The following is a 24,228-nucleotide window of genomic DNA, read 5'->3' on the forward strand; positions in this document are numbered from 1 at the left end:
ATTGGGGGCCCTACTGTTTGGCATAAAGTGACTTGTGGGCACTACTCTTTGGCGTAAAGTGAATTGTGGGGACTACTCTTTTGGCGTAAAGTAACTTGTAGGGACTACTCTTTGGCATAAATTGAATTGTGGGGACTACTCTTTGGCATAAAGTGAATTGTGGGGAATACTCTTTGGCATAAAGTGAATTGTGGGGAATACTCTTTGGTGTAAAGTGAATTGTGGGGACTACTCTTTGGTGTAAAGTGAATTGTGGGGACTACTCTTTGGCGTAAAGTAACTTGTAGGGACTACTCTTTGGCATAAAGTGAATTGTGGGGACTACTCTTTGGCATAAAGTGAATTGTGGGGAATACTCTTTGGTGTAAAGTGAATTGTGGGGACTACTCTTTGGTGTAAAGTGAATTGTGGGGACTACTCTTTGGCGTAAAGTAACTTGTAGGGACTACTCTTTGGCCTAAAGTGAATTGTGGGGAATACTCTGGTCTAAAGTGAATTGTGGGGACTACTCTGGCGTAAAGTGAATTGTGGGGACTACTCTTTGGCGTAAAGTAACTTGTAGGGACTACTCTTTGGCATAAAGTGAATTGTGGGGACTACTCTTTGGTGTAAAGTAACTTGTAGGGACTACTCTTTGGCTTAAAGTGAATTGTGGGGACTACTCTTTGGCTTAAAGTGAATTGTGGGGATGAATCTTTGGCATAAAGTGAATTGTGGGGACAACTCTTTGGCATAATGTGAATTGGGGGTACTACCCTTTGGGGTCCCTGGACCAACTATGGAGGCAGAGCTCACCCCAATTGTCACACACCGCCACTCAAAATCTTGGTAGTACATCCTTTTCTGAGAAGGCGTATTCATACTACTGTGCTTTGTCAGGACTTGCAAGATGTCACAGTGGCCCTAAGGGTTGAAACTTGGACCACCCATTACCAAATGTCTAGTTTCCCTATGCCTGAAAGAGACACTAAAAGAGTCTTAAAAGGTATGTTAAACCATAAAAGGGAATTGTCCCTTAAATAAGGATGTTGCACAAAAAGTGAACGTAAAGATGTAATGGGGATGGGTTTTATTAGAATTGAGGTTATTAATGTCTACTGGAGAGAAGAATCAGCAGTTGTATATTTGCATAAGCATGGAATTAGAGAGTGAGACAAAACGCCAGGGTCAGGGAATAATGGGGTCATTCCGAGTTGTTAGCTCGTTGCCGATTTTCGCTATATTGCGATTAGTCGCTTACTGCGCATGCGCAAGGTTCGCAGAGCGCATGCGCTTAGTTATTTTACACAAAAGTTAGGTATTTTACTCATGGCATAACGAAGCTTTTTCATCGCTGTGCTGATCGTAGTGTGATTGACAGGAAGTGGGTGTTTCTGGGCAGAAACTGGCCGTTTTATGGGAGTGTGCGGAAAAACGCTGGTGTTCGAGTAGCAAAATGCAGGAGTGGCTGGAGAAACGGGGGAGTAGTTGGGCAAACGCTGGGTGTGTTTGTGACGTCAAACCAGGAATGAAAAGGACTGAGCTGGTCGCAATGGCTGTGTAAGTCTGGAGCTACTCAAAAACTGCGGGGTAATCGTCACGAGAAAATTAGTGAACCCTTCGTTAGCAAATCTGCTAAGCTAAGATACACTCCCAGTAGGCGTAGGCTTAGCGTGTGCAATGCTGCTAAAAGCAGCTAACGAGCGAACAACTCGAAATCACCCCCCATATGTAAAAAGCACATACAGTAGCATGATGCAAGCAAGAGAGGAGACCAGAGATTCATCCTTAGGACAGAGTGGGTGCATTTTGTGCAAAATGAATGCTGGAGGGAGATCATAAAGGGGTTTCCTATCTCATGGTGTAAATCTTGTCCTTAAAGCTGCAGGTAAAATCTTGGAAGCGTGGTCTGTGGAGTAATTGGTCTAGGGTGGATGAAAGTGCTTATTGTAGAGTGTTGTTGGTACGTAAGAAAAATGAGATGGGGAAAAGAGAGGTTTTAGAGAAACCTTACAGTGATTGCCATTATCAGCGCAATTCACCAATGTGTGAATACTCAAATTTATTATATGACAAAAATACGCTGCAGAGTATAATTTAAGTAAAATATAGTACAAAAAAACCAGCTCATAGCGTATAGTGTAATCACCTGCCTATAACGCCCCTTGGTGTGAGGTCTTCTGGCTAATACTGTGTATTGGCGTCTGAAGATTGGAAGCAAGAGAATGGCTGCTTGTTACATACAATCCATGTCCCAAGCTCTAATGTGATCTGATTGTGAGTGTAACAAATCTGTTTTTAATAACAACAAAGTGAAATTATATGTACTGTATTTTACGGAAATTACTTTGCAAAGTATTTTACGTGAGATACAATTGTCATGATTTGTACCTTGATAGAATGCACAATTTGTTGCACTTTCATTACCAGTCAAATGCCCGAATTATGACAGGAAATGAATTTGACTTTTTCCTTTCCCAGGGCACCAAGAGGGGTTGGGGGCCTGTATGAGCCCTGTAGGGGCCCGGGAGTGCAGCGGAGGTGGAATGACCATGCCCTCATACTGCATGTGCTTTGTAGTGATAAGCGCCATAGGAACTCACAACAAGGAGCAGCTGAGCTCCATGTCTCAGCGGCCCCGCCCATACTCAAAACTAAGTAAAGGCATTTGTAACATTACAGCAGGACACAAGTACTAGCTAAGCCATATGTATTGCTGCAGGGTATGTTGGTAAATTTTAAAAAATGCTGCTTTGCAACTTGAAATTTTTTTGTTGTCTTTATATTAGAATAGACCTACAGAAAGCAATAGCTATTGTATTTAATCTTCATAGTCTTTCTCTGTTCATACAGTATTTGGGAATTGATGGTGATAAGCCACTAAAAAAAAATTAAGAATGTTTAGTATATGAATATTACCCCACACAAGACACTTGTTTTTCTCTCTTTCAGAAAATAATCTCACCAATTTTTATAAGGCAGAATCTTTCCACTATGTTGCAGCCACATCAAAGACTGAGAGGATGAAATTGGTTTTATGTGTTCCCAGTACTATACCATCCGCACCACTCAGCAGAATATACTGACCGTCACCATCCTAACTCCGCTCATCAAATACATTCAGGGCAATTAAACTATACGAATACAGTGTGAAATAGTGAATAAAAAGTGGATCTAGAATACCGTGTAGCTGGAACTTTGCACCTCTGGGAAACATCATATTATGCTGCAAAATGCAAATTCCATAACATCTCACTGCTACCGATGTTAAACTTACATCACTAGCAGCTGTATTATACATTTTCGTGACTGTCTATTTGCATTTTTTTAATTGACATTTCCATTTGGACTTCTGCAGAAAAATAGATTCCCAATGGATTTTTAAAGGGGAAGACAGCAGATGCTTGTCTTTATTTAATTGTAATAAATTAGCATTTTAATTTTTTACTTGTGCTGAATTGTATTTTATATTGAAAATGCAACATATTTACTTGTCAAGATAATATTCATTACTCTGTGACTGTGCATGCGCGGCTTTAACCAATTTGCATGAACAACAATTTTTGTCCGGTTTTTCGTGTTTGGGAGCAAATGGTCTACTGTCATTTGCTCTCCTCCATTACCAGATTTTCATTCCAACCAGCCAGATCTGGCAAATAATCTGCCAGATAATTGTATAGTGTATGCCCAGCTTTAGGGTGCCTTAAGGACCGCATTTGGGAACCACTGCCTTAGAGGTAAGTATACTAAATGGTTGCACGGTGTGCAATGCGGGCCCCCCTGCATTGCACACCCTGCACCTGTTGTAGATGCAACACTGCATACTGCCCCTATCCATATGCTTGTTTAAGTAGTTGCCTTCATTATCAGCACCTGGTCAGTTAGTTGCAAGTGCAGGTGTAGATGTGGCTGGGATGTGTACAACTCGGAATCATTGATGCTGCCAAGCAATAGTTTGTAAAAACAAACATATAGGATACCACTGAACCAGCGCTGTGTAGAGGTCAATACATTCGTATTCTTGCAGTTCCCTTCTTTTGACTCAATGGACCCAAAAAAGAGGAAATATATAGACGAACATAGTGCAGTACCTTCTATTAAAACAAATTTAATAACACAGATTCCACAGAACACTTAAAAAGTACAATAAAATTGTGGTTAACTGAAATAAACCACTTTCTATCACTGTAATTACACAGCAGTTGTTACAATGGCATTCAATGGTGGACTGAATCCTGTAAGGTAGGGCAATGGGTAATTACCAAATGCAGGTAGAAACTGGCATAAAACAGTTCCACAAGCGTGTAGACATCAGGCTTTCCAGCTGCAGCAGGAGAGTTAATCTGGTGTCCGTCCGCCTCCCTTGTTTGGCATCGATCGTACCACGTCCTCCTTTAACAGGTAAGTCCACCGGGGCACCCACGCGTTCCGACCCTGCCTGGGTCTTTTTCAAGGTCTGCTCCCTTTGTGAATGCCTTCCCTGTCTCTCAGTCTAGTTTAAAAATCCCTCTCTCTAATCCGATTGGTCCCGGCACAGCTGGTCACTATACACATTAATTCCTAATAGTCTTTGACACTCATGTGCCAGGAACACTCCTCTATGATGCCCTCCCCTAATCTCCAATCAGAGCAGCTGTCACGTCCCTGAATATGAAAGCCGTTACTATGACAACGGATACAACCAAAGTTACGGCCAATGACGGGATGGTGCGATGACGTATATATCAGCGCGTGACCCGCGCTACGGCGCAATGACGTCTATATCATCATGTGACTTAAGCTGGGCTCCGGATAAGAACAATGTGTCCGTGTAGAGTAGGCGGACACGTAATTGCAATAAATGATGGAGCCTCCTGTCGGTCACGTGACCGGACTACGGGAACTGTCCTCCACTCTGATTGGAGATCCGGGAAGATGTCATACGAAGGCGTTTCTTTAGATCATGTGACCAGACGATGGGAGCCGTTCTCTGCTCTGATTGGAGATTAGGGGAGGGCGTCAGAGAGGAGTGTTCCTGGCACACGAGTGTCAAAGACTATTAGGAATTATTGTGTATAGTGACCAGCTGTGCCGGGACCAATCGGATTAGAGAGAGGGATTTTTAAACTAGACTGAGAGACAGGGAAGGCATTCACAAAGGGAGCTGACCTTGAAAAAGACCCACGCAGAGTCGGAACGCGTGGGTGCCCTGGTGGACTTACCTGTTAAAGGAGGACGTGGTACGATCGATGCCAAACAAGGGAGGCGGACGGACACTAGATTAACTCTCCTGCTGCAGCTGGAAAGCCTGATGTCTACACGCTTGTGGAACTGTTTTATGCCAGTTTCTACCTGCATTTGGTAATTACCCATTGCCCTACCTTACAGGATTCAGTCCACCATTGAATGCCATTGTAACAACTGCTGTGTAATTACAGTGATAGAAAGTGGTTTATTTCAGTTAACCACCATTTTATTGTACTTCTTAAGTGTTCTGTGGAATCTGTGTTATTAAATTTGTTTTAATAGAAGGTACTGCACTATGTTCTTCTATATATTTCCTCTTTTTTGGGTCCATTGAGTCAAATGAAGGGAACTGCAAGAATACGAATGTATTGACCTCTACACAGCGCTGGTATAGTGGTATCCTATATGTTTGTTTTCGTCTATTTGGAAGTGGAGGGTGGAGAAACCCTCTTGTAGTTTACCCGAATAGCAGCTGTGAGTAGCGCACTGTCACCCCTCTACCCTTGTTTAAAGCAATAGTTTGTGTTTAGCTCTGAACGGCATAACAGAGAATGATACTAATAAATTATGGAAAGGGGAGAAGAGGATAATTAGGAATGTAAGCAAAATGAAACAATAAATAACACAAGAAATTACCAAAATACAAATAGTTGAGCAGCCCAGGAGTTTTGTACCTGCACATGATATTCCGCAGCTTCTCTAAGTTGTCTGCTGTGAAATACCAGTAGTTCCGATCACATCTCTGTACGTCCTTATCAATTCGATGTAAGTTTAAGGCAATGGTATCCAACAATTCTATCTGGTAGAAAGAAACATGACATCTTATAGAGAACATTGCTCGTGTATAATAAATAGCCCATCAGGGGTTGTCCATGTGAGAACGGAGAGAAAATTACTGCTCCTAACACTGCAAAAAGTAATTCAAACTGTAACATTGTTAGCGTAGGGACCAATTACCCAACAGTAAGCCAGACACAGTGTTCTCACCTCGGCTACTGGCTTCCACTGTTATGTCTCTCCCTAATGGTTCTGGCCACTATTCCGTACAATAATTGGTATCAGGAAGAAGGGCCATGTAATACAGTAATTAGCCGTGCTTCTTCCTGCATTTGCCATATTATACATTTGGAGACTGAGGTTAAGAAAATAGTAAAGAAAATAAGATTACTGACAAAAATCCTACAGAATAATCTCATATATTAATATACGTGTTATTCCCTTCCGTACTCATACACATTATTTACATATTTGCAAAATTGTGTGTATGACATTTTCCGTCTTCCATATTATTATTAATCTGCTACAGACCATTTCACTGCAGATTATGATTACGGTGTTTACCGCCACTTACTGTATACGACGTGGGACACATGGAAGAGATGTCATCAGAATTATTTAAATACTCTAGCTGAGAGCAAAGCTGTTCTTCACTTATTGAGTCCTGCATTTTAAGGATTCCCTTGGTTTTTCGAGGAGGACCCATACTCATTTCCGTCCTATCCGACTCTGTGCTTGATTCTTCTTCCTCAAAGCATATGCTTTGTCCATCATCGATACTTGAGAGGATTCCAGAGGTCACAGAGTAATTTCGGGATGAGGGAAGACCAGAATCTGGAGAGTCAAATTCCACGGACTGCTGTGGGTCGGCTGCCACCGTAGCGGTCAATGTAGACGTTTTATCATTCCGACCTTTCAAATCTCTGTCCGTTATGTCTATTTCTTCAGTGGAGATGAAAACCTGACAAATACATAAATGATAAAATGTGGATCGCCCTATGAGACACAATGGGCCTGATTGAGATGTGCAGGCGGTGACAATGGCGCACAAAAGCGACCTGTTTTACATTTTTATTTCTTATTAAGTCCGAGCATGCGTCTGAATTGCACTGCGCACATGTCCCAATGGTTATCATTCAGGAACGCAGAACAAATTTTTACACAGAGTGAGTGAATTTCAGTGGAGTGTAACTGGGAGGTAATAGGTGTGTGGCTAGCCAGACACTGGAGTGTTTTGGAAGAATTGTTGACAGCATCTGTATCTAAAGACGCAGAACAGCTCGCACAGGACGCCATATTCAGACAGAGAAACTATCCCATACTTACTTACTTCTCTTTTCTCCAGTAAAGTGCCCAGCAGGAGGCGCTGCTGGGCACTTCTGGGGGGTGGGCTCTGACACCACACAGCCTTGCCCTACTACTGCAAAACGCCACAATTCGTGGGTCTGCGGGGAGTGGGAGGGGTCAAAATGATGTGATTCACATAATTATAGCCCCACTCCCTAAGTTTGCGAGCGGGATGTGGGACATCTGCCAGCTCTTTCGGGAATGCGAGGGATTACCTGAAAAACCATGAGTCTCCTGCAACTTCCGGGAGAGTAGGCAAGTATGTTACTATGCCTGCCATAAGTCTGTTGATAAAATCGATGGTATGACAGATGGTGTATCTACTCTATAGATAGATTTGTGCAGCAGCCAGTTGGCGACTCAGTATTAGCATAAAAACGCAGAAGCAACTGCAGCAAAAGGCACAGCCAAGTCTGCATCAGAATCAGCAGCAATATGTCAGATAAGATGGCAGAACTGGGGCTTGACATCATTTTTAGAGACCCAGAGTAGTTCATATGAATCTCATTTACTAGTTAATATAATAAAAACCTAATAATTAACTAGCCAATATTTTTTTTAAAAACTCATCTGTATCCTTCCATCTAGTGAGCATTAGAGATGTTAGTGAGGGAGATCAATCAGAAGCAAATGAATGGCCTCTCAAATGTGCGTTGGGTGAGAGAACATAAATTACTCTGCAGTCATTAGATTATTCTGCTAAGCTATGCAAAAGTCCTAAAATTAAATGTCACAGAATGAGATCTACAGTTTAATAGATGTCAGGGTATAAAGCAGCAGACGATAAAAGGCTGTCATTTGTCAGACTAGGATATATTCCTATGATAGATATTGTGTTATTGCTGGGTTTGTATTTCACTTGTTCACATGGAATCAAATGGAGCCTAAATAACATTTAATGTGCACATTTACACTGCATGTTGTAAGCTGGAGAGGAAACTAATTTCACGGAGAGGAAGTGAAGGGAAGAGAGAATTTTTCTTTTTGTTAGATAGACGAGATTTTTAGTAATGTTGTCACATTGGTGATATCTTCATCTATAGACACAAGGGGGTCTGATGAGGAGTTGGATGCGCCAAGAACGCAGGTGTAAAAATGCGTTTCCCATAGCTTGCAGAGATGGATGACTCTCAGAATGCTTAGAGCTCTGCAACGGTAGCATATAGCCAAATACAACATTAAGGGGTCTAAGTATTAGGCCTTGGAGAGGGATAAACCACCAGCTAATTAGCTCCTAACTGCCACAAAATATTACAGTTCGGAGCTGATTGGTTGGTACTTTATCTTGGTCCACTTTATGACTCTCCAAGGCTTAGTACATAGACCCCCAAAGTACTAATTCAATTCATTTCAATAAAAACAAAAATCATACTCTTCCCCTTATAAACCAATTTTTGCTTTCCTGCCATGGAGCGATTGCAAAAAAATAAACAAATAATGTAAATAAACCACAGCAGCCACCCTAAAAATAGTAATCATAATAAGTGGCTACTGATCGCCATCATCATCAGTGTGAATCTTCCAACAGGGGAAGAGCACCCACAAGATAGGTGCCTCCTGACAGGCAATTCTGTGTCTTTATTGTGGACTTCATGAGATGCTGTTGCTGCACTCGTCCAACTCTTACATAGCTTCTCCCTTCTCCATTCAAGCATACACAGGTGACCAACAGTAAATAGGATTTTAAATACCTACCGGTAAATCCTTTTCTCGTAGTCCATTAGGGATATTGGGGACTGATTAGTACTATGGGGTATAGACGGGTCCAAAGGAGCCATTGCACTTTAAATTTCTTCAACTGGGTGTGCTGGCTCCTCCCCTCTATGCCTCCTCCTACAGCTCAGTTATAGGGAAACAGTGCCCGCAGGAGAAAGACATACTTGAGAGAAGGAACATAACAACAAAAAGTGTGGTGAGATTTTCACACCAGCACACCAAAACATAACTGGCAACATTAACAGTAACAGCTGAACAGGAACACATAACAGAGAACCTGCAGAAAGTAACCCCACAGAGGCGGGCGCCCAATATCCCTTATGGACGATGAGAAAAGGATTTACCGGTAGGTATTTAAAATCCTATTTTCTCTAGCATCCATAAGGGATATTGGGGACAGATTAGTACGATGGGGATGTCCCAAAGCTTCCAGAATGGGCGGGAATGTGCGGAGACATCTGCAGCACCGCCTGCCCAAACTGGGTATTCTCTTTGGTTAGGGTATCAAACCTGTAGAACTTCACAAAGGTGTTCTTCCCCGACCAGGTAGCAGCTCGGCATAGTTGCAGGGCCGAGACTCCACGGGCAGCCGCCCAGGAAGAACCCACCGATCTAGTAGAGTGGGCCTTCAGAGACTGTGGAACAGGCAGGGCTGCCGACGCATAGGCCTGTTGGATAGTAAGCCTAATCCAACGAGCAATGGACTGCTTAGAAGCAGGGCAACCCTTTTTCTGCGCATCATAGAGCACGAACAAGGAATCCGTCATTCTGATCCGAGCCGTCCTTTTGATATAAATTGTCAAGGCTCACACTGCATCCAAAGCCTCCGGAGGAGCAGAAGAGTCAGTACTAGACGGAATCACGATAGGTTGATTCAAGTGAAACACGGAGACCACCTTCGGCAGGAACTGCTGTCTAGTCCGGAACTCCGCTCTGTTCTCGTAAAAGACCTAGTACGGACTTTTGCATGACAAGGCCCCCAATTCCGAGACACGCCTAGCAGAAGCCAGGGCAAGCAGCATCATCGTTTTCCACGTGAGGTACTTATCTTCTACTGTCGTCAGAGGTTCAAACAGGAGGACTGCAGAAAACGTAACACCACATCCAGATCCCAAGGTGCCGAAGGCGGCACGAATGGAGGTTGTATGTGAAGCACCCCTTTCAAGAAGGTCTGAACTTCTGGCAAAAGAGCCAACTTCTTATGTAAGAAGATGGAAAGAGTTGAAATCTGGACCTTAATGGATCCCAGACGTAAGCCTTTATCCACTCCAGCTTGCAGGAATCATAGGAACCTTCCCAAGTTGAATTCTGCAGAGGGATAAGTGCGTTCCTCGCACCAAGAGATATATCTCCGCCAGATAAGATGATAGTGTTTTGACGTTGCAAGTTTTCTGGCTTGCACCATAGTGGCAATGACCATTTTGGAAAGCCCTTTGTGATCTAGGATGTTCCACTCAACTTCCATGCAGTCAAACAAAGCTGCCGTAAGTCCGGGTAGATGAACGATCTTTGTTGAAGAAGATCCCTTCTTAGCGGTAGAGGCCAAGGGTCCTCTACGGACATGTCCAGAAGAGTCGCGTACCACGTTCTTCGGGGCCAATCAAGATTGCTTCAACTCTTTGATGTCTGATCCGCTTGAGCACCCTTGGGATCAGCGGAATCAGAGGGAACAGGTAGACCAGCTGGTAAGGCCAAGGCGATGTCAGCGCATCCACTGCACTCGACTGAGGGTCCCTGGTACGTGAGCAATAGCAGCAAAGCTTCTTGTTGAGACGAGAGGCCATCAAGTCGATCTGTGGGCATCCCCACCTGTCGATGATCTGCTGAAACAACTGAGGGTGTAGTCCACACTACCCTGGATAGAGGTCGTGGCGGCTTAGCAAGGCCGCTTCCCAGTTGTCCACTCCCGGAATAAAGACCGCGGACAGTGCTCTTGCATTTCTTTCTACCCAGAGGAGTATTCTTAACACTTCTTGCATGCAGGCCTTGCTTTTTGTCCCTCTTTGTCGATTGATGTACACCACCGCCGTGGCATTGTCCGACTGCACATGGATCGCCTGATCCCGGAGTAGAGGGTATGCCTGAATCAGAGCATTGTAGAAAGGCCAAAGTTCCAGAATGTTGATCAGAAGTAGGGCCTCTTGGGCAGATCACCTGCCCTGGAACTGCGTCCCCTGGGTGACAGCTCCCCATCCTCTCAGACTCACATCCGTCGTGAGGAGGATCCAATCCTGAATCCCAAAGCGTCAACCTTCCAGCAGGTTGGAAGACTGTAGCCACCACAGGAGAGAGATTCTGGCCTGAGGTGACAGCCGAATCATTCGGTGCATCTGAATATGGGAACCGGACCACATGTTCAGGATGTCCAATTGGAATGGTCTGGCATGACACCTTCCGAAATGAAGTGCCTCGTATGAGGCCACCATCTTTCCCAACAATTTTATGCAAAGATGAATGGAGACTCGAGCAGGTCGGAGCACCATGCGAACCATTTCTTGAAGTGTTCTCACTTTTTCCTCTTGGAGGAACACTTTCTGTGCTACATTATCCAGTAGCATCCCCAGAAACAGGAGCCGTTGAGACGGTTCCAGGTGGGACTACTGCAGATTGAGGATCCACCCGTGGAGTGACAGAAGTTGAATAGTGTGATCTATATGGAACAATAGAAGCTCCCTGGAGGTCGCTTTTATCAGGAGATCATCCAGGTATGGAATCACATTGACCCCCTGGACCCTGAGTTGAAACATCATTTCTGCCATCACTTTCGTGAACACCCTCGGAGCTGTAGACAGGCTGGAGGGTAACACTTGAAACTGGTAGTGATCGTTCAGCAGGGCAAACCTCAGATAGGCCTGATGAGGAGGCCAAATTGGTATATGTAGGTAAGCATCCTTGATATCCAGGGACACTAGGAATTCCTGTTGTTCCAGGCCTGCGATTTCCACTCTCAAAGATTCCATCTTGAATTTAAAAACCTTCAGTAAGGATTCAAGGACTGTAGATTCAGAATGGGTCTCACAGACTTGTCTGGTTTTGGTACTACAAACAGACTGGAGTAGTAACCCTGTCCTTGTTGTAGTAGGGGTACTGGAACAATGATCTGGGACTGGACCAACTTGTTTATGGCCAGCAGTAGTGTACCACGCATATTTTCTAAAGCTGGCAAGCCTGATTTGAAAAAATCGTTGGGGAGGAGCACCGTCGAACTCCAGCTTGTAACCGTGAGAGATAAGGTCCCTTACCCAAGCATCTTGGCAGGAACCGTCCCAGATGTGGCTGAAGTGATGTAATCGAGCTCCCACCACGTGATCCCCTCGGGGTTGGTGGGCACAGTCATGCTGAAGTCTTTGCGGAAGCAGAACTTGTGTTCTGGTCCTGAGATCCGGCGATGGGTGGTTTCTTAGGTTCACCTCTGGAGCCTCTAGCTGTGTTGGAGGCCCCTCTGGTCCTAGATTGAAATCTGGAGGACCGAAAGGACTGAGTCCCGGGTAGGTACATCTAGCAGGCGGAGCCCTCAAAGGGAGAAACATGGATTTCCCAGCAGTAGCTTTGGAAATCCATGCGTCCAATTCACCTCCAAAGAGCCATTCACCTGTGAAGGGAAGAAATTCCACATTACGTTTGGAGTCAGCATCAGCAATCCACTGACGCAACCATATGACTGCGCACAGACACAGCCATAGCCGTGGTCCTAGCATTAATATTGTCAATCTCTTTAAGGGAGTCACAGAGGACTCTTGTCGTGTCCTGAATGTGATTCAGGAAAGTAACAGTATTAACTAGGGTCATATCACCTGAAAGACCTTCCTTAATTTGATTAGCACAGGAATGAATTGCATATGTCATCCAGCAAACTGCAATGCCCGACCTTTGAGCAACACCTGCAGCAATGTAAATAGATTTCAGAGTGGTCTCAATTTTCCTATCTGCCGGGTCCTTTACCGTATAGGAGCCCGGAGCAGGTAGTACCACTTTTTTAGAAAGGCAAGAGAATGAGACGTCTACTGCTGGAGACTCTTCCCAGAATTTCCTGCCTTCAGGGGCAAAGAGGATTGTATGCAAAAATCGTTTTGACACTTGATATTTCTTGTCTGGATTCTTCCAGGCTATTTTAAATAAGTCATCCAATTCATTGGAATCAGGAAATGTGACTGTCAGTTGGTCTTGTGGGAGGAAAAATGACTGCTGAGTAGTAGCATCCTCCAGGAGGAGCTTTAACACATCCCGAATAGCCAATATGAGGGGTTCAATACCCTGGGTAGGGGTGGAATCCCCACTTATGGGGTCCACTTCATCCCCATCATCCTGTATATCATCATCAGTATCTGATAGGAGTGCAGGCAGACGTTTTTGTGCACCTGTAGTAGACAGAGGGGGATATTTAGCAGCTAGACTTGCCACTGCTTGTTGCAGTTCCTGAGTCTTATTTTCATTTGCAGTGAGCTGAGATGACATATCAGACATCATACTTTTGATAGCTCCCAACCAGGAGGGCTCAGGACTCTCCCCCACATTGAAATCAGCATTCTGAGATGGCTGACTACACTGCTCACATAATATGGAGCTAGATGAACTAGGAGAGAATCTAACATTACATACACTACATAACTTCTGTTTTACCATGCTGAAGCAGAAAACAGTCAGAATACACACACAAAACAGTCTTATATATATTACAAGCCTGCCCTATTGCATGTGAGAGGAGACACAGGAGAGAGAACCCTAGCGCACCCAGCGCTGCAAAGCCCCAGTGAGGCTGTCAGCATTTTTGTGTAAACAGTGAGACTGTAAAATGAGAAAGCCCTTAGAGGGATGTTACTTGTGCACAAATATAGCGGCTCTCCCCTTTTACACCTGGTACCAGCGATCTAGGGACTGATATGGAGGAGCTGTGAGGCTGCTGCTATGCCGCTGAGCCCGCTCTCATGTAGCTCCGCCCCCCGCCATGGCACCGGAGCTACCTTTTATACTGGCTATGTCTCCTAGTGTATGTAGCCTGTACAGTCTCACGCTGGGGCTACAGCGGGTCCCCCCCCCCAGGAGGGACCCGTATGCCTCACACGCGCTTCTGCTGCACTGTGAACTGGGGGACCCCCCCTAGCAAGGCCCCCGGTTGGTACTTACCACCGATGATCATCTTCAGACAGCGTTAGGGGTGTGCGGCATGCTGCTGCTGTGACAGCCAAGGTGCCATTCTCCGCTGAACAAACAGCCCCTCAGGATGGTGGTCCTGCAGCGGGGAAGCGGCTCTGCACCTCAAGAGGCCGGTGACACCCCTAACTCCCACGGTGCACGTTTGCTGTGGCCCAAACAGCATACCGAAAGAAATCAAACTTTAAATTAAATTGAATAAAAACTCTGGAGCTTGCAGAGTGCATCCTCTCCTGAGGGCACTTTTTTCTAAACTAAGCTGTACGAGGAGGCATAGAGGGGAGGAGCCAGCACACCCAGTTGAAGAAATTTTAAGTGCACTGGCTCCTTTGGACCCGTCTACACCCCATCGTACTTATCTGTCCCCAATATCCCTTATGGATGCTAGAGAAATAGCTTACATCCAACTCTACATCAACCATATATATTTTTAGCAGTGAAGTGCGGTAGAGTGAGGCAGGTGAGGCAGAGCCTTTCCTATCATACTAACGTTTGAGCCAGAGTTTTGACTGCATAAAGTATATGAAAAATAAAAAGAATATGTTTTTAAAATACCTTCTTTGCATTATTCTAATAATTTTTATAGTCAAAACTGTGGAGTAAAAAGTCTATGGCAGGTGAGGCTGTGCCTCCCGCCTATCTATTCCACGCATCTCTGATCAAAACTCACCAAATTTCCAGCAGTTTATAGTATACTGCTGCACATGTGTATAATGCCCACGTGTACCCTTTGGCTCATATATTGTGTGTAAATCTGGCTCTGGTGCTAGCCAGTACCTCCTGAGCCATTTAGCTCACCACACGTCCCTGATTTTTAGGCTCAAATCTAATATCTCCTCTAATATCACGATAGAAGAGTTCTGGTAAGAGCATCATGTTCTCTGCTGGAACATGGGTTTGATTTACAATGGGACAGCTTTTTCCAGGAGTAATGTTTCTGAATCAATATGCTGCATGTCTTTCTTATAGGGCACATTACATACATGCAGCATGGTAACACATACTTGCCTATTCTCCTGGCACGTCCGGGATAGTCCCACAGGCTGCTGTGGAAGTAGCCCACCCTCCACCATCCTTCCCACTTTCTAGTGAAGTGGGTTGGGTATATGGGGGTCTTACCCTCTCTTTGTGATACCGCGATATACAGAATTTTTCTGTGGGGGCAGGGACTAATAATGTAAAGCACCTTACCCCCTTAGTAACCATCTGCATCTCCCCTCTGGGACCTGTCCCGGAGGGAAAATATAAGATGGAAAAATATGGTAATGGTAGTTTGGGGGGGGGGCATGAAAAGGGAACTATTTAGTTGTTACCTTGGGCATTATAAGAACTGCACCACTGGCTACCACAGTGCATATACACAATAGCATTACACAGGTGATGGGATGCAACCAGCTGTGCTCCTACATGCCTATGAGTATGTGCAATGATGTTTTGTCAGGAGCAAGGCCAAGCATGCTCCTACCTAAGGACCCTCCTAGTCCCTTACATATATCAATATATTGTGTTTAGTGTCATTAGAATAATCAGATAATCAGCTCAGTAGAAACCAGGCGCAAAATATTTGAGAAATGACCTATGTCTTACTACCCTAAAAAAATATTGTTTGAAAAATGGATTTTCTTATTATGGGCCCACTTATATTTCATTGATGGTAGGATAATTAAAAGCAATGTATACACAATATTAAATTATATACATTTTATATGCAGTCTGTTTGGTTTATAAGAGTGTTGTGCCTTACATCATTACTGATCGTAGAGTCTCGATGAATGAGACGTTGGACATGGCTGTCAATGCTGCTGCCAGATGACAGCTTAGCGTAAATGGCTGAGTGGGATTCTTTTTCCCTCTGCTTTACGATCACCTCACAGGCTTTCCACTCTGCCATCACCTTCTGGTATCTGGAAGCGATGACCTCATCAACCTGGGGTGAAGAACAAAGCATTATTTAGCGGAGGCTAGAGAGGTCGTGCTTGCATGGTGACTCGTTCTAGTTAACCTTGGTATGTGCTATCCAAATAGATGCACTTGAACAACAAGAAATGCTCTGCATGTCCTTACTGCTACCTGATGCTACTCCAAAAATATAATGTTCTGTCCTTCTGTGGGGCCAAGAGCCACTTGTGACCCGCTGCAAAATATTCTATGAATATAAGCCTAGTGGGGCTGGTTTTAAGATGGAAACAAAAGGTGCCCTTTAGTGTGAATATGCAAATGTGCGTCTGCATCTCATGAAACATAGAACCTTAATCATGTGAACCATGGAAAGCTGTCTACTTTGCACCAGGAATGGTATTTTATGTAGACATTCAGAATGTCAACATGTTTAGAACGTTGACATTCAAGATGTTGACACTCACAAATTTAAATTGCCAGAATGTCAACATTATTAATGTCGACATTGTTAGGATATGGTGCGCTCTGTACCTGTCTCCTTCTGTGTATCAGTCTATGGGTGCATCCCATAGTGTTGGCTCTCTAGTGCCAGCAGTCACTCAGAGGCAGAGTTATATGATGTAAGCTCCTGTTTGTCCATCTCAGGGAGAGTGAGGAGAGTGTGACCCACAAACTGAGAGACAGAGTCCTGGTGTACAAGTGTGCAGAGCTGAGACTGGGAGCAGATCTCATCTACAGAGACTCACAGTGTTTCCAGTGTATGCATCATCTTCTCTACAGTGGGAGTCAGACTGCACGGCTGTGCAATCCTCCATGCTTCACCACCACAGACATCTACTGATAAGTACCGCTACCTACAGCTGTTACCTTGCGTGATATATGGGCTCCTGATTACCAATATTAGTGTTACATATGAATCACCTGTGTTCACAAAATAAACCTGCATTACTGTTTAAGTCACTAAGTGTGTGTACTGATGTCACTGCACCAGATAGCCCAAAACACTCTGCCAACAGGTTATGGGCGCAGGCCCACACCCAGACCCAAGTGTTCTTTAAGATTAACCCCCTGAGTGCTGTTCAATAATTACAGTGACACAGTTTAAAGTGACATTTTATACAAGTGCAGAAAGGATGTATAACACAGGACACAGCATGAACTTTGCTAAGCTGAAAGGTTCAGAGAACTATGCTACATGGAAATTTGCCGTGGAGATGTAGCTTAAGCGGGAAAAGTTGTGGAAGGTTACTATAGACCCAGGAGCAGGTCCAAACCCAGACGATGTAGACAGAGCCATTGGGATGATAGGTTTAGCTGTGGAGCAGCATGTAAATTCAGTAGTCAGTGGGTAAGTGTCAGTTAAGGATATGTGAACAGCCCTGCAAAATGCATATGAAGATAAAGGTCTAATGAGAAGGATAAATTTAAGACGCATGCTATATACAGTAGCACGAAACTGAGTGCCTGCAAGGACATGACCGATTACATTGATAAGGTATTGTCAATAGCTCAGCAGTTGACATCTGTGGGGGCACAGGTGGACGAGGAAGAAGTCGCAATGGCTATGTTACAGAATTTGATGCCAGAATTTGATTTTTTGGTGGTTGCGTTAGAGTCAAGCAACACTAAACTGATAATGGAGATTGTAAGAGCCAAGTTGCTGCAGTTCCAAGAATGTATTCCTGTCGAGACCATAGCTGAGGGTTCTGCCTTGATCACAAAGGGCACAAAGACCAGAAAGCACAAATTCAGTTGTTTTGTATGTCACAAGATAGGACATAAAGCTTCAGATTGCAAGATGAGAAATTCCAGTAGTGGTGCGCAGAAGCAGCGTGACAAACCAAATGAGTAAGCACTAAATGTAGCAGACAGTCACAGGAAGGATTGATGGTACATGGATTCTAGGGCCACTAGACATTTCAGTTGCAATAAGCATTGGTTCAATTCTTTAACTCCGTATGTTCCCAATACAGTTACAGGGATTGGAAATAAGGCCCTTACTGCATTACAAGCTGGGACAATCACAGTACATTTAAGAATTGGAGGTGAGACAGTTGTTACAGATATCCAAGATGTGTTGTACGTGCCTGATTTAGGAAGTAATCTCATTGCTATCAGCGTCCTATAGAAAAAAAGGCTACAAAGTCAAATCTCAGAATGGCGAGTTTATGGTGCAGAATAAAAGAGGGACTGTTATTGCTTCAGCAACCCGGTGCAATGAACTATGGCCCTCATTCCGAGTTGTTCGCTCGCTAGCAGATTTTAGCAGCATTGCACACGCTAGGCCGCCGCCCTCTGGGAGTGTATCTTAGCATAGCAGAATTGCGAATGAAAGATTAGCAGAATTGTGAATAGAAAATTCTTAGCAGTTTCTGAGTAGCTCGGGACTTACTCCTACACTGCGATCAGCTCAGCCTGTTTCGTTCCTGGTTTGACGTCACAAACACGCCCTGCATTCGGTCAGCCACTCCCCCGTTTCTCCAGACACTCCCGCGTTTTATTCTGGCACGCCTGCGTTTTTCCGCACACTCCCAGAAAACGGTCAGTTTCCGCCCAGAAACACCCACTTCCTGTCAATCACACTGCGATCACTTCAACGATGAAAATTCTTCGTTCGGACGTGAGTAAATCTACTAAGTACTTAGCGCATGCGCACTGCGTACCATGCGCATGCGCATTTTTGCCTTAATCGCTCCGCTACGAAAATCGGCAACGAGCGAACAACTCGGAATGACACCCTATATGTCCTGGACACTGAGGAGTGTACTGCAATGATGTCTACTGATGAAAAACAGTCAATGGAGCTGTGGCACAAACGCTTGGGTCATCTGGGATATGACAATGTCCAGAAACTGCTAGATGGTATGGCAACAGGGATCACCGTGAGCAACACTGAAAGACCCATGTGTGAGAGTTGCATAAAAGGCAAGCATACTCGCAACCCTTTTCCAAAGTCAGTTAATAGAGCAGAGACACCGTTAGCTCTAGTGCACACAGACATGTGTGGTCCAATGGTGGAGGAATCAATCAGTGGCTACAGGTATTTCATGACTCTCATTGATGACACCAGGGGCAAACACAGGATTTTTAGTATATATATATATATATATATATACACACACACACACACACACACACACACACACACACACACACACACACAGAAGATCCTCGGCACTCCGTCATAAATGCTGGTGCAGCATGCCCGGTGCCCTCCAGAGCCAAGAAGCAATATAAGGATGTAATTGGCGGCACTCCAAGGACTTATTCAAATGAATAAATGAGACCACCCCGTTTAAACAAGCTTGACGTTTCGGTCTTTATTGACCGTCTTCAGAAGCAACAATGAATAGAATACAAAAACATCTTACCTTAAATAACAAATCACCACATGTGCAGGCGCTCACGGAGCTCCGTGTAGCTACATCCGGTTACGTTATCAACTGCGGACCACAGAGTCCCGTCTCAGGCGCATACCGGCTTGCGTGCTCCCATCACCATGGAAACTTCAACATAAACAAGAGTGGCAGCCCATTAGTAAATCACCTTCATCGTTCTCATATATGAGCAATATCTAATCACAAAATGACCGCAACGATACATTATAAAACCATACTAATACATGGCCCACATCTAAATTGACTTAAATATAGAAATCTCCTATTGAAACCTTCTACTATAAAAAACATGAAAGGGACAATGTTTCATTAAGCCCATGTGGAGACACCGTCCTAAGACGGTGTATCCACCGAGCCTCCTTTTGCAAGAGCTGTTTAGCTCTATCACCTCCCCGCTTAGTGAACGGTACTTGTTCTAAAATTCTGTATCTTAATGAGGATAGATTGTGCCCACGTTGCTTGAAATGTTTTGCAACGGGTTGATCTATTACCTTCCCCTCCAATGATTGATTTATGGCACTCCTATGTTGTGTCATCCGCTCTTTAAATTGGCAAGTTGTCTTGCCTATATAATATAAATCACAGGGACAACGTATGTAATATACAACAAAACGGCTACTACAGGTCAAAACCTGTTTAATCATGATCCTCTGGCCTGTATGTGGATGCATAAAATGATCACCCACTTCTAGGTATACACACGTAGCGCAGCGCGTGCACTTATAATTACCAGGCTTACGAGCAAGGAATGAACTAGAACTATATTTCTCTGGTTGTAAGTTAGCAATGTCTGTATGTACCACTCTATCTCTGATGTTACTCCCTCGTTTATAGCACGGCAACAGGGATCGAGTGGATAGTGATGGCAAGCCTATATCTGCTGTAATGACCGGCCAAACCCTTTTGGCTGTAGCCATTATCTGTTTGCTTGCTGGTGTATATTTAGATACATAAATCATTGCATCAACATTTTTATCCACTTTGTCTACTCGGTTAACCATCGCCTTTGGTTGTTTTAAAGCTCGCTGTTTGGCATCTTGTAACAATTTATTCGGATATCCCCTTTCCAGAATTTTTTTTATCATTTCATCCATCTGTACCTTCTCATCCTCCAAATCACTGCAGATGCGATGCACCCGTAGAAGTTGGGAATATGGTAAACCAAATTTCAGGGGAGTGGGGTGATAACTAGATGCATGTAACAGACTATTTACATCTGTGGGTTTGTTATAAATTGAGGTAGTGAGTTTACCTGCAGACAACGTGATTCTCACATCAAGGAAATGTATGGTTTCAGGTTGGATATTATAGGTAAATTTAATATCCTCATCCAAGATGTTAGCCTGATCCATCATACAGATGAACTCTTCACGTGTGCCAGTCCAGAGGATGAACACGTCATCTGTATAGCGCGTGTAAAGCGCCATACGTGACCTATTAGTCTCTTTGGCAAAAATTAGGTTATGCTCCACACCGAACATAAAAGCATTTGCATATGCCGGTGTGGAGCAAGAACCCTTGGCACAACCCTGTGCTTGAAGGAAAAATTCATCATTGAAAAGAAAATAATTCCTATGCAGAGTGAAAGAAATCAACGTGAGAAAAAATTCTAACTCGGGACCTGTGTAATACTGGTTATTATCAATAAGAGTTTTTACAGCTTCAATACCCCGATGGTGCGGAATGCTGGTGTATAGGCTGTTAACATCAGCCGTGCACAACCAGCATTGTTCAGTCACCTCACCAATCCCATTAAGCTTTTCCAAAAATGAAGTCGTATCTTTAAGATACGTATTCTGCTGTTGTATCACCGGTTGTAAGAAGTAATCAATGTATTGGGAGACTTTTGAGTACAGGGAATCGCGGGCAGAAATTATTGGTCTGCCCGGGGGATTCAGACGATCTTTATGCAACTTCGGGATAGTATAGAAAATTGGAACCCGAGGACTATCAACTAATAATGCTGTCATAGTTGTCTTAGAAATAATTCCCTCCTGTACAGCCTCTCCCAATACTTCTGATAATTCTTTGACATATTTAGGGGTAGGGTCCACATTTAATCTAGCATATACAGTGGTGTCGTCTAATTGCCTATAAGCCTCTGCTTTATAATCTGATAAATTCTGAATAACAATACCGCCCCCCTTATCGGCAGGGCGGATTGTTATATCAGTATAACCCGATAGATCATTGAGGGCTTTAAACTCTTGTTTAGACAGATTAGATTTGATTTTAATAGAACTTCCACATTCATCTATACATTTAGACACAGTCCTTGTATAGGATCTAATAGCCGGATTAATCGAATGGGGATCAAATGTCGATTTAGACTTCACATGACAGTCTTTGCCAGGAACATAACTTTTCTCCTTGTCAGCAAAAAATTCTTTTAGCCGGAACTGTCTATTAAATCGACTAAGATCCACCTTACTTTCAAAAATAAGAATTTACTTACCGATAATTCTATTTCTCATAGTCCGTCGTGGATGCTGGGGACTCCGTAAGGACCATGGGGAATAGCGGCTCCGCAGGAGACTGGGCACATCTAAAGAAAGCTTTAGGACTATCTGGTGTGCACTGGCTCCTCCCCCTATGACCCTCCTCCAAGCCTCAGTTAGGATACTGTGCCCGGACGAGCGTACACAATAAGGAAGGATTTTGAATCCCGGGTAAGACTCATACCAGCCACACCAATCACACCGTATAACCTGTGATCTGAACCCAGTTAACAGCATGATAACAGAGGAGCCTCTGAAAGATGGCTCACAACAATAATAACCCGATTTTTGTAACAATAACTATGTACAAGTATTGCAGACAATCCGCACTTGGGATGGGCGCCCAGCATCCACTACGGACTATGAGAAATAGAATTATCGGTAAGTAAATTCTTATTTTCTCTAACGTCCTAAGTGGATGCTGGGGACTCCGTAAGGACCATGGGGATTATACCAAAGCTCCCAAACGGGCGGGAGAGTGCGGATGACTCTGCAGCACCAAATGAGAGAACTCCAGGTCCTCCTCAGCCAGGATATCAATTTTGTAGAATTTTACAAACGTATTTGCTCCTGACCAAGTAGCTGCTCGGCAAAGTTGTAAAGCCGAGACCCCTCGGGCAGCCGCCCAAGATGAGCCCACCTTCCTTGTGGAGTGGGCATTTACAGATTTTTGGCTGTGGCAGGCCTGCCACAGAATGTGCAAGCTGAATTGTACTACAAATCCAACGAGCAATAGTCTGCTTAGAAGCAGGAGCACCCAGCCTGTTGGGTGCACACAGGATAAACAGCGAGTCAGATTTCCTGACTCCAGCCGTCCTGGAAACATATATTTTTAGGGCACCGACAACGTCTAGCAACTTGGAGGCCTCCAAGTCCCTAGTAGCCGCAGGCACCACCAATAGGTTGGTTCAGGTGAGACGCTGAAACCACCTTGGGGAGAAACTGAGGACGAGTCCTCAATTCCGCCCTGTCCGAATGGAAAATCAGATAAGGGCTTTTTTAGGATAAAGCCGCCAATTCTGACACGCGCCTGGCCCAGGCCAGGGCCAACAGCATGACCACTTTCCATGTGAGATATTTTAACTCCACAGATTTAAGTGGTTCAAACCAATGTGACTTTTGGAACCCAAAACTACATTGAGATCCCAAAGTGCCACTGGAGGCACAAAAGGAGGCTGTATATGCAGTACCCCTTTTACAAACGTCTGAACTTCAGGGACTGAAGCTAGTTCTTTTTGGAAGAAAATTGACAGGGCCGAAATTTGAACCTTAATGGACCCCAATTTCAGGCTCATAGACACTCCTGTTTGCAGGAAATGTAGGAATCGACCCAGTTGAATTTCCTCCGTCGGGCCTTACTGGCCTCGCACCACGCAACATATTTTCGCCAATTGCGGTGATAATGTTTTTGCGGTTACATCCTTCCTGGCTTTGATCAGGATAGGGATGACTTCATCCGGAATGCCTTTTTTCCTTCAGGATCCGGCGTTCAACCGCCATGCCGTCAAACGCAGCCGCGGTAAGTCTTGGAACAGCCAGGGTCCTTGCTGGAGCAGGTCCCTTCTTAGAGGTAGAGACCACGGATCCTCCGTGAGCATCTCTTGAAGTTCCGGTTACCAAGTCCTTCTTGGCCAATCCGGAGCCACGAATATAGTGCTTACTCCTCTCCATCTTATCAATCTCAGTACCTTGGGTATGAGAGGCAGAGGAGGGAACACATACCCTGACTGGTACACCCACGGTGTTACCAGAGCGTCTACAGCTTATTGCCTGAGGGTCCCTGGACCTGGCGCAATACCTGTCGAGTTTTTAATCATGTGGAAGACTTCTGGGTGAAGTCCCTACTCTCCCGGGTGGAGGTCGTGCTGAGGAAGTCTGCTTCCCAGTTGTCCACTCCCGGAATGAATACTGCTGACAGTGCTATCACATGATTTTCCGCCCAGCGAAGAATCCTTGCAGCTTCTGCCATTGCCCTCCTGCTTCTTGTGCCACCCTGTCTGTTTACGTGGGTGACTGCCGTGATGTTGTCCGACTGGATCAACACCGGCTGACCTTGAAGCAGAGGTCTTGCTAAGCTTAGAGCATTGTAAATGTCCCTTAGCTTCAGGATATTTATGTGAAGTGATGTCTCCAGGCTTGACCATAAGCCCTGGATATTCCTTCCCTGTGTGACTGCTCCCCAGCCTCGCAGGCTGGCATCAGTGGTCACCAGGACCCAGTCCTGAATGCCTAATCTG

At 44.5% G+C, this 24,228-nt stretch overlaps 1 protein-coding gene across 3 annotated transcripts in view; it reads right to left on the minus strand.

The window, feature by feature from the left end:
• The window catches only part of SGSM2 (small G protein signaling modulator 2), a 765,216-nt gene that overhangs the window by 24,275 nt on the left and 716,713 nt on the right, over positions 1-24,228 (minus strand). For all 3 annotated transcript variants that reach the window (XM_063956036.1, XM_063956035.1, XM_063956034.1), the window contains 3 exons: positions 15,941-16,123; positions 6,557-6,943; positions 5,880-6,004 (listed from right to left, as the gene is read on the minus strand). In XM_063956036.1, coding sequence (XP_063812106.1) covers positions 5,880-6,004; positions 6,557-6,943; positions 15,941-16,123 — 695 coding nt within the window. The remainder of the gene's footprint in view (positions 1-5,879; positions 6,005-6,556; positions 6,944-15,940; positions 16,124-24,228) is intronic.

Source organism: Pseudophryne corroboree, chromosome 2 (genome assembly GCF_028390025.1).
Source record: "Pseudophryne corroboree isolate aPseCor3 chromosome 2, aPseCor3.hap2, whole genome shotgun sequence".
NCBI lineage: Eukaryota > Metazoa > Chordata > Amphibia > Anura > Myobatrachidae > Pseudophryne > Pseudophryne corroboree.